This window comes from Geospiza fortis, unplaced genomic scaffold (genome assembly GCF_000277835.1).
Source record: "Geospiza fortis unplaced genomic scaffold, GeoFor_1.0 scaffold88, whole genome shotgun sequence".
Lineage (NCBI taxonomy): Eukaryota > Metazoa > Chordata > Aves > Passeriformes > Thraupidae > Geospiza > Geospiza fortis.
Genome location: NW_005054434.1, coordinates 947,753 through 959,724, shown reverse-complemented (window position 1 = coordinate 959,724; position 11,972 = coordinate 947,753). Strand labels below are relative to the sequence as shown.

General features: G+C 36.6%; 1 protein-coding gene across 1 annotated transcript in view; it reads right to left on the bottom strand.

Moving 5' to 3' along the window:
• Positions 1 to 437: 437 nt before the first annotated feature.
• Positions 438 to 11,972, bottom strand: part of LIN9 (lin-9 DREAM MuvB core complex component) — a 29,677-nt gene continuing 18,142 nt past the window's right edge. The window contains exons 10-14 of the mRNA XM_014309484.2: positions 7,523 to 7,603; positions 4,149 to 4,274; positions 3,289 to 3,471; positions 3,103 to 3,200; positions 438 to 1,798 (exon numbers count right to left, since the gene is read on the bottom strand). Of these exons, the coding sequence (XP_014164959.1) occupies positions 1,693 to 1,798; positions 3,103 to 3,200; positions 3,289 to 3,471; positions 4,149 to 4,274; positions 7,523 to 7,603 (594 nt within the window). The 3' untranslated portion in view covers positions 438 to 1,692. The remainder of the gene's footprint in view (positions 1,799 to 3,102; positions 3,201 to 3,288; positions 3,472 to 4,148; positions 4,275 to 7,522; positions 7,604 to 11,972) is intronic.

Genomic DNA, 11,972 nt, shown 5'->3' with positions numbered 1-11,972 from the left:
CAGCAGACCCCTGAGTTTAGGGGTGCCAGGGGATGGTTCCTTCTTCCTGAGTTAGCTGTAGAGCAGTTTCCTTCCTGCCTGACTAAACTTATGGACCTTAAATTAGGCTTTGGCACCTTTCTCCGTTTACATGAAAAGGGTGGTGGCAGAGGACTCTTTTCTGTCTTCCTTATCAAACAGATGGTAACACCACAAAATAATGAGTGGTATAATTACAAAAGCAACTGCAGGGACCACTGTGATGTTCTATTGCATTATGAGAGGTAGGTTTTCCTGGGTAACTCAGCTAAATTAGTGTTTATCATTATTTTATAGTATCCCTTGCAAATTTTTTAAATACCTTTTGAAACAGCTACTCACCTCATCCTCATAACATTTCATTTTTGGCAATTAGCTTCTCTTAAAAAAATGACCTGAGACCATCTGCAAAAAATTTTGCATTTTTGTGAAATATATCAACTCTCATAGGTCAATTTATTCAGTTACAAATTTCATTGAGAATAAAAGATTTATGCATTTCTCTTAATTAACAGAACAAATTTAGCTAAATATAAACTCTGCACTACAGTTTTGCAGTGGCACAATACCAACACAGAATACAGAAGCATCTTTAAACTATACAAAATTTTAAAATTGAAAATAATCCTGTTTACATATTCTTTATACATTAACATATAAAAGACCTTATTTAATGAGGCATCTAAAAGAATCAAAAACATCTCTACAACTATCTCTGAAAATCCATATCTGGAAACAATTCATTACACAGAAGCTTTACAAGACTATTTAAACAAACCAATACACACTTTTTACAAGATTAACATTCCAAAAGGTATAGGCAGGCTATCACTTCTTATTTTTGCAGTTTACCTCACTGGTTATTTTTAATTATAAAAATCTTCATATTTATATATGGTGGGTATTGTTGAATAACCAGTAATCTAATTTAAAACTTGTGCAAAACAAACAAGAATTTGGAAAAACAGTAAGTTTAACCAGTCACTTATATAAAATACCACCTAAAACACTTCTTTTGTCCCGTGTGCAGGGAAAAAGCCATAACCAATCTCTTTCTGGAAAGTTAACAGTTCCATTTTTATATTCCTTCATTCGACTTCTTCTATAAGTTATGATAAATTAAGAGTTCCAACAAGACATTGACTGATGGATAGACCTGCCCAACATCCTCCAGTTTACAGCTTATGTTTGCTGGCTGTATCCTGCTGCTGCTTCCTTAGGTCAAGGCTTCCCAAGGGCTGAGCTGGCAGCTCTGAAGAGCTACCCAGAGGTGGAGCTTTACACAACAAAGACCTGCCATGTGGCTACTAACTCCAGCCATTTCCTCTTCAGCACTTCTAACATACCAGGAGATCCAACAGCAAGAGGTGTGCAGAATTCATCTGAACTTTTAAAAACCAAGTTCAAATTATATGAAAGTATGCTTTCAAGTTTACTATAATCAATGCAATTACTAAGAGATTACCAGTTAGCAAAACTACTGTGTGTGAATAACAAATGGAGAAATCTAATGTAACGCTGGTTTCCTTAAGAAGCAGATATAATATATTTAAAAGGGTCCTTTCTGAGAGGTTTTCTCTTCCCTTATCTTCTGGCAGTTAGGGTATTTGGTGAAGCCTATAGAAAGGAAGAAGATTTTCCAGAACTACTTGCTGTACACTTGAAGGGAAGTTTTCAGTCTCTGTTGGTGTTATTGGCTGCAAAAGCATGTAAGTTTCCCATCTGGCTCAGACCACTCTGAATATGTGCAACGTGGATCTCAACGTTATTCTGAAAACAACTATGGGAAGAAAAAAAGAACAAAAGTAAGAAATGCTGAACCCCATATGTAAGAGTTATGTCTGAAATCTCTACAGTGAAAAATCAAGATGTGAGCCTAGGCAGTATAAAAATTCAGGTGCATCAGAGAGCAGTACATACAAATGCAACTTGACAGAGAAATATGAGAAAACACAACTTGCACAAAACAGCTGCCAGAAATCAAGAGTCACTGACTTAAACACTTCAAGTAAGGTTCTAATACAACCAGAGTTAGTGAAATTAAAATATTATGAAGAGATGCTAAAATGGCCAAAATAAGTGAAATGGAACACATGTTCCCATGAAATGGAAACATCACATTCTTTGCTGGGTACATCAACCTTTACTTGAATCAATTCCAATATGCAATTTGCAGGGTTGATTATAAAGAAGTTTCACTAATGTCTGAGGTTTGATTTTGTTTTTCCTAATGAAAATTGCTATAAAACAGCATTTCTCAACAACTATATTGAAATAATCCTACTATCTTTGGGAAAAAAAATTTAAAATTCATGTGTACAGCCTCCCATTATTATGTAGCAATACAAGCAGTGAGGATATAAAAAAAACCCACATAGCATTTAGATTTATTTTCTAAATGACATAATTTAACAGCATAAAATGCTTGTCACAAATTGCTGGAGGCTGCAGGGTACTCCAGACAAGTATCACCACTCTCTTGCTACCACATTCTTGCTATTTTTATGATGTCTCCTCAGGCAGCTGCTTGTGACAACTGTTGAAAAATGGCCCATCTAGACTAGACTGGCCTTTGATCCGGCACAATATGGCTGCTCTTCTGTTTCTTGGCTTAAAACTTTGCCAATGGAAGCTGCTCAGAACCTCTAATTGTCTCATATGCCACCTTTTGATACTTACAGACAAGAGGTTGAGTATGCTAAAAGAACTGAATACTGAATACTGAAATTGTACTGTTCTCTGGTTTAAAATACTTGTAATACTAGTGAGATTTCAAAATCTGACAATGTTCTAAAATAAGTTTTTAGTTGTCATAAATTACTAAAGAACAAGAAAGTCTAGTTGTTGCTGCATCAATTTAGCCCTTTTAAACTTTTTTTTTAACATGTTACTTCACTGATAGGTTCAAACAGAAAACTGCTAATTTCACAATCACTTTAAGAAGCCCCCCTTTTAGATGGACCCCTTCCTATAAGTAAAAGTTACCAGATTAAACCCTTAATTATAATCAATGTTCACCTCTAAAATACAGTCAGAACTATCACCAAGCATGTAATTAAGAATTAAATATTCAAAAAGCAATACCTGATATTTGAGGAGTCTATTGAATTCTTAATGTCATTTAATGAATCTGTTAGTGATTTAAATTCAAAGGAATTCAGATCACCTCCTTCTGCTAGACACTGTAGAAGAAGAAAACAAAAATGTTCTCACAGTTCGGCACATAGGTATTGTACAGGAGAAGCTATTTTGTGCAAACTTTCTTTTTACCTTAATTTGCAGTAATATTGCTGTAAGTCTGGAGATAAGATCAGTTAAATTTTCACTCTCCACACAGAGCTGTCCTGTTGACAAGGTATTTGCTTGTCTGACGACCTCCTGAGCTTCCTCCTCACACCTGCGTCTCAGATCCGTGGGCTGGTCAGCAGGCTGGAGGCCCTGGTCAGGAGCAAGCTGCAGACATGAAGGGGAGAAATTAACAATGAAGATGTCCTTTGCATTTGGTGGATGTGTGAAATGAGATGATTTCAAAGGCAGTTTGTGTGTGTAGAGTACACAGTGTTGTTTTTTCTTTATGTATGTCTGTTGCCCCGAATCACATCAGGGTCACCAATTATTGTCATCTTCTTGCAGGGGTTCCATACTGTTGTCTCCTTATCACAAAAGTTCCATACCTCCTTGGTGTTTCTAGTGGGCAGTTCCTCAGAGCACTGACTCTTTCTTCTTCACAAAGCAGCCAGGTGACTCCAGTTCCCTTCTCACCCAGCCACCCCACTCTTTTATAGCACTCTTCTTCTCACTGGTTACAGCTGTGGCCTGGTAAAGTCAGGCCTGTTCCTAATCTCTGTTAACTGGCCCAGCTGCAACTCCTTAGGGGTGAGATTACTTTCTACACTATCTTTAGTTTCTTATATTCTATCGACCTACATGTGTCTACTTAAAAGCAGGCCACTGGCATCAGGAAAAGTGTTGCTCAAAGGCAGCTCAAATTCCAGAGAAGGAATCCAACACAGCTACCAAGAGTTTCATTTCAGTGTGACCCCTACCCACACCCTATTCCAAGGAAATTCAGTTTTCTAATTAGGTTGAGCAAAACCACCAAGTACACAGAGATTCCAGCAAAATCTTACCTCATAGCAATACTGTTGAACTTTATGCAAAACTTTATTTAAGTCTTTGTTTAGTTGTTCTAGATCCAGAACAATAGTTGCATATCTCCTCTGAAACTCAATGCCAATTGGCATGGAATAGGATTTCTGTGGAAAACACAAAGCATATCAAAGTTAATGCAATACTAGATTTTGAACTCATCAAAAGGAGCTTTTATTTGAAAATAATACTGAGATATTTGAAATCCCGGTGTCAATCAGAAAAATGTTAACATACAAAATATTAAAATGCAGTATGACTATCTATAACTCCAGATGAAACTGTGTAGGTAACAACCATGCTTTTATTCCCTTCTGCAAGTCCTACAATAATCTATGGTGGTAAATGCTACAGAAGATGACTGTGGTCTGACCTGCTTATTCCTCCAGTAGCTGGGCATGGCTTCTCCCTGCTGGCTGAGCAGAAAACTATCCTGCCAGCAGAGGAACAGCACAGGAACAGCACAATATGGCCTCAACCACCTCTGCTGCAGGATGGGAGGCACATTTGGCTAGTAACTTATTGGTCACCTGAGGATGACTCAGTGCTACACACCTGCTGTTACAGCTAACAGTTCTGCCAGAAAAGAAAGTTACTAGAGCTTATATTTGGTAACAGTATTTTGTAAGCATGATTTTCCACAAAAAGAATAAATACCAAAATACAGTAGCTTTTTTCTTACACTCTTTTCAGAATACAGCCTGACATTGTCACCAATATATTGGGTGATATTTACAAAATTGAAACAAAACATACAATATATTATAAAATTTCCTCTCCAAATTGCCTCTTGCAAGAGAAGCTAGAGGTAGTTCCAGCCATAGGACTGAGATACAGGTACCTCCTACAAGCAAAACTTGTAGCTATATTTTTCACACACAAGATAAAGCAAATTGCAAAGTCAAGAGCCTCCATAAGGATAATCCTGGTCAAAAACTCAAAAGGTTTCAATTATGAGTTCAGTTCAAAGTTCCCCATTAAACCTAATCACTGAGATGCTCTCCAGGGATTTACAAATCTGAATACCAACTTAACAGGGCTTTCAACTAACATCATAATTTCAGGATTCACTGGAAAGTGGCATAAATTTGGCATACTTTCTGCAGCTGTGGAACATAAAAAATCAAATCTTTCAGACCTTATCCAGTAAGTAGTTCTCTTAGAGCAAACTGAAAAGCTCCAGGTTAGCTGTGAAAGCTGCAGACAATTATGAATTCCCTGTTGGAGAGGAAAGGCTAAGGGCATTCTGTGCTAGTGATGAATAAAGAAATATTTCTCAGCAGCAGCAGCAGCACTACTTCTGACCTCAGCACAACCCAAGACCTGGAAATACTGATGAACAGCTAAACTGAAGCAGGTAACACCTCTGTCACCAAGGATCTAGATGCTTCTCTGAGACAACCACATTACCTTTGCCTTGTTTTTATTGCACCTCCTTTCAATTTATATTTGTTTATCCAAATGTTTACTGGTTTATGTACACAGTAATTTGTTTATAGCCTGCAACCCAGACTAGTACAGTGATGTCAATAAAAATGAGACAAAAAATGTACAGTTGTATACATTAATAGCTCCTCTGAAGGCATCCCCTGACTTGTGTAAATTTATTGTTATTGCCAGATCATAATGGCCTACATTCAGTACCATTTCTGATTTTGGTCAGTTCCATTTATTTCTATATTGAATCAGTCACTGAACAGAAGTCTTCACAAAAGGATTACTTTAAACCAAACAGTGGTACTCTAACAATTATCAAACTACAAATGTATGAATTATTATCAAAGTCTGACAATTAAGGTACACCTGAATGAACTCAAAGGATTCAATTTTATTCAAATTCAGGTATGTTATTGATGTTGAAGTGAACTGGGGTCAGAAAAAGATTATTGTTCAAAGAAAATATATTTTAAAGGAGAAGCAACACATACTCAGTGGCACAAACACAGATGGGATTGCCAAGGGACAAAGAGGATTAGAAGATGGGCTAAGAATATGGCCCAATAGGAATGTATCACATCCCCTATTTTTATCAGGACAGCCTTGAGCAGTAATGGGGATTGCTTTATGATTGCTGTTTTTCAAATGAAATAGAGCAGGGAAGAATTCAAAGTATCTCTAAGTCCTTAGCCAGGTCACAGGTGAGCTAAAATGTAGCAAATTTAGCATCTATTTCTGTATTTCCTTCCCAGTTGCTTTTTTGCTCTTTCAATTCTGTGGAAAAAGGAGGCCAAGAAAAGCAACAATACAAGTAATTTATGACTTAATAGCTGAGCTAACATCCAGGTACTTGCTAGAGGAAGGATACTGTCATTCCTATAGACCTACTTATCTATGCAAAAGTATGAATACCTCAGAAAAAAAAATTAATTTAAGAAGAGTTGGTAATTTTTCATTATCAGAGTTGCAGGTTGCAATGACATGCTTTAATCTTGCTTCTCTTTGCATCTAGTTTAGTTACTAACACACAAAATAATGTAGTAACTGAAATGATAACAAAGTTTTGAAGAACACCACCATGGCACAGAAAAAGAAAATTACAGAGACACAGAGATGGGGTAGTAGGAAGCAGAGTAACAGAATGCAAACATGCACATGATCATTAAAGGCACAAAGAGAAATATCACCACAAGAAATCACATCCTTCAACATTCAAATATTTTACATGGAAAAAAACCCCGACTGTTTTGTTTTAAGAAATAAACCAATTGTTTTCCCTTCTTCTTCACAAACCTTGAGCCTTCTGTATACTGCAGAGACAGCAGCCTGGATGGATGCTGGCAGAAGGCTGAGACTGAGAGCTTTCTCAAGTTATTTTATAGCCATGAGTGGTAGAAGAGTCACTCTTATAATTTTGATTTACTGACTGCTGATTAGATAAAGCTAGCAAGAAAAATTATTCTGCTGCTGCTAATTACTCTGTAGCTGCTGTGGTACTCTAACTTTAAAGGCCAGTCAAGGGCACTCAGAGCTTTACACAAAAATCTCTGAAATTAGAGATTTCTACCACCTGCAAACCAGTTTTAGCATAAATGTCTTATCATATAAATGTGTACTCCAAATTCTCAAGGTACACAGTATTTCCTTACTTTATGTGCTAACTGACATGTGCTATCCTGATGTTCACATGAATCAGTTTCCAAAGCACAGTTCTTTCAAAGGAGAATCATATTTGAAACAATTGATCTCTCTGACTTGTCTTTAAAAATAATAAAGACATTTCATGTCATAGAAAGAAACAAAATACAGATTTTATTTAGACTACACTCCTAATGAATTTTATTTAGAGTACACTCCTTATTTGCATTAGCTGTTAAAGCATATCCTGTTTTAATAACCAAAAAGAGAACATTCTCACCAGTTTTTCTGCTTCTGTGTTCATCTCTCTCAATTGTTTGATGTGTTCCTTCTTGATCATAAGGATTTTCGATAACCTGGTCTAAAACAAAGGAACTATTTTTAGAAAGAATAGATCCTTTAAGCAGTTTTGAAATGCCATAGAAATTCAAGATAAAAAACCATACCTGTTTCTTTCATAATTTAAAATGTATTTCTCAGTTGTTGATCAAGTTAAAAAGCAGACATAAAAATTAATTAAAATTAAATGATGGAATTTCCAGAAATTTTTAAAGTGATTCCAAGGACCCTAAATTGATGAATGCTAAAATCCATTAGCTGAAATTCCCTATAGGAAGACTAACATGATTTATGGCCAGCTAGAGGCTGAAGAACCTTTATTTTTTATAGGCTGAAGGAGAGTGAAGGATGTTATGGTCATGATACTACAATTAGTATCACTCACCTTACTGCACCTTTTTTCCCCCACAGTTCTCAGCTGAGCCCTCCACCGAGCACCAGCCCTTTGTGCAAACTGCTGCAGTAAATCCTGCTATAGAGACTGGATTTATTTAATACAGAACAACTCTTGGCTTTCCATTTCCCTCTTTTGTAATGGGAATACCCTGTGTCTCCTGCCCTGGGGATCTAGCAGGCTGAAGTGGAAGCCACTGGGAGCACCTTCAACACACTTGTCACTCCCAAAACTATTCATACTCCTGAGAGAAATCCTAGCTTCACTACAACCAGCAACACTTTTATTACTGGAGTAAACAGAGCAAAAATTTCAGGTTTTATAAATTCCAGAGGGGTTAAGTGCATCCTAGCAGTGAAACATGTGACTGGGAGAAATAGGAACTCCTAGTACATCTGATTTATATGTAATCACTGTTGTGATTTTTAAGTTCAGTCTTAATGCAACCAGGTTGCTTGCCCCCCCAAAAGGTAATTAGAAAATTGTTCCAGGATCTCTTGCAGCTAATGAGGAATAGTCTGGGAACTTCCATGCTAAATGCATTCTTTTTCACTTCATAGCAATTTGTTCAGAATTGCCAAACAGCCAAAGCTGGTTTTCAGCTAAATATAGTGTTCCCTCCTTGTATTTATCCCTGTTTATTCAGAGACAATAAAAGCATCTCTTCTTCACTGTTCTTCCACCAGACTAAGCACAACCCAAGCCTTTTCAGACTCCACTCCCTTAAAGGGCTCTTCATCTCTTAAATTTTTGTGACCCTTTTTGTATCTTTTTCCATTCACTGCCATCTTTCCTGTGTGTGAGCACAGGAAGCCTGTAACAGTATTCTGAATGACACACCAGGAAGCTAAACCTGTAAAACAGCATCAGTACTTCTCTCTTTCTACTCCAAACATTTTGCCAGGTGCATCTTATGAATGGATGGTGAGCCATGGCCAGAGGCACAGAGGCAGCACTGCATGGGTTATCAGCCTCCCAGTTCCAGCTGCTCATTTCTGTCCCTGTGCTGTCCCCCAGTGACAGCACTTGCATTTCTGCTCTTTGCATTTTGCATGAAGAACCCAATCACAGAAGAGATAATGACAAAAAAAACCAAATTCAGAAGGGGAAAGAAAGAAAAGGTTTAAAACTGTTACTTGTGAGCTGGACTGCCTCTCTGATTTAGTTTCTACCACACCACACAAGTGTTCATGTTGCCAATAAAACACCTGTGAGGAAGAAAAGCACTGTACACCATCTGCCACTGCTGCCAAGAAGCTCCTTTTCAAGCTCTGCTGTCATCACCATCCAGCAACTGCCTAACACATTCTTCTCCTTCATGATGAGTCCCCAAATTAATGCAGAATATATAATTTGCTCCCCAGATTTGCAAGGCATTTGATTCTTCTACTTTGATGTGCAGACACATGTGAGGATGCACAGCACTAGTTCTCCATTGGATGAGCTTGGATTTTCTATTATATTCATCCTACTCCAAGATATGTTCCACTCATCAGGATAATCTGATTCTAAGGATTTTCACTGTATCTATCATGCCCACCAACTTTCTCTCAGGGGTACATTATATTACATAGACCTCTGTTTTCATCTGCCAGTGAATGCTATAATTCAGTCTAGCTCTATTTGTCTTGAGAAATTCTTGCCTAACAACTCTATTTTCACCGTAACTCATCCTGTTTACTGCTGCAATTTATACTTCTCAATAAACTGGAAACAAGTTTTTAGTACAATGCTTTTCCACATTAAAATTATTGAAGGTACAACCCAACCAGAATGTTTAGATTTTCACTTCTGATTTCATTTGTTAGTCATAAAATATGAGCATTTCAAAATGCAGCGTGTGATAACTTACTATGCAATATTTTCAAAATTTTCATAAGAAGAAAACAGCCAAAAATCGAATGCTCATCTTCAGATTGTTCCTCGTGCATTTAATTTGGGAAGATCCCTCCTTTCCCCACATGCAGTCACCAGGTCACTGCAGTGCCCGTGCTGCATCTCCACACTCCCTCTACCGGGCATGCAGCGACCCTGCCAACATCTGCTTTGTCCTACAGTGCTGCCTTCCAGTGGAATTCTTTACCCCAAAACAAAAAAGGAAGCAGGGAGGAAGGACAAAAAAAAAAAAGCTGTAGCTGAATACTTGGAAAAATGTCCTCCAAATTTAAATACTGTCTAGAATGTACAAATTCAATCTATCGATTCTGACCTGCCATACAGCATATGAAATATTTAAGGATACATCACATAATTAATAAAGCATGAAAGATTAAAAAAATATTACTCATTTATTGCTGACTTTATTCTTAATATCATGTTAATTTTTGAGCCAGTCTTCTAATGCATCAGTCCACAGTCTCAGATGTCAAACTGTAACATGTAGTAATAAAGATTTAGAAAAACTAAGACAGTGTAGAACAATGATTAAAATAGTTGTTACAAGTCCCAATGTTTGCTTACAACTTCAAGTTATAGGTAAAGAGAATATCCCTAACATTTATTTGTCATTGTATGCATGTGATTTTGGATTCACTTCCTCTTCTTCCAAATTTCAGATAAGGGAAATAAAGGGCTGTGTTGAAACCTTATTTGAGGTATGCTCTGTATTTTCTGTTTTGTCCAAAATTTCTCCCATAAAATTGTTTCTTTGTGATCTTATTAATAACAGCCTGGCAACAGTTTTTGAGAAAGTTTTCTTGGAATCAAACTGGTTTTGACCATTTACTTCCTGAATCAACATTAAATGAGAAGAAGGGATTTGACTTTTTTTAAGTACCAGTCTATCATAAAGGCTAAAAAACCATCCTAAGCAGCAATCCTTAACATAAAAATACATCTGGACTGGTGAATACAGCACAATCAATAATCAGCATTCACTAGTCTCATGTATTGCACAACACCAAATTTCAGTACCTCCTACAACTTCTAATTAAAAAACTGATTCTTACAAACAATGCTTCAAGTCCTTCAATAAATGTTTAAGCCCTGTGATTCTTTGTCATTGCTCAAATAGACAAACACTAAAAATCTGTGGATTGATTTTGTTCAAAGCATTTTGAAAATCTTCAAGCAAAAATACATACTAACGTGGTAGCTTTGTAAAATGCCACCATTTGCAAGAGGCCTGTACTTGTAAAACTCAGATTTCCTTATACTGAGTAGTAACATACAGCCACATGTGACTGACAAATCACACATTTTCATATTTCAAATGCAGAAACAATATCATAAACAGATCAATCTGATGTTCTAAGTAGATGTAAAGCTCAATACACCTTAGTTACCAAGTCTCACTGATCATACTCAGTGACTGAAACAGCTGCAGATACAGTTTAGCTGCATAAAGACTGTATCTTTTGTGTATTTCAATTTTTCCATAATTAATCTTATGGAAAACTACATCTATTTTAAATTTTCTTAGCTAAGCTGGATGCTATGCCACCTTTTTCAAAATCAGCTTCATACAAGTTTCCTCTAAAAAAGCTGAATAGAGGATACCGTCAAACAAAATTCATTCTGTTGAATGGCCCAAATGTTAGTATGTCATGTGAGCTTCTGACACAAATTTATTCTTTTGACCAATTACACAGACTTTAAAATCTGAGAGGCATTTTATTTCTCAGTTTTTAGTATTTTAACCATGAATCATTCCAACCTTCTTTGGCATGTTCAAAACTGCTTTCCTTGTTAAAGACTTCAATCACTGATCTTAAGCTAAGCCAACACGAGCAATTACATTCCTCCATCATCCTGGAAAATGCTTCAATGTGTTTTAATATTCAGGGAACCTCAGCTTCCTAACATTACTTGTGCTCTTCTGAACTAGTACACAAAAACCACTGAGAAATTATCTCATAAAGGTGAAGAAAAAAGGATTTTCTGTGCAGTGTTATCTTTAAAATGAATGTTTGCTTGCATGGAAATGAGTGTTGCTTTTCTTGTCCAAGAGAGTAGAACATTATATAACATAAAATATATATCATAATGCTTATAGGGA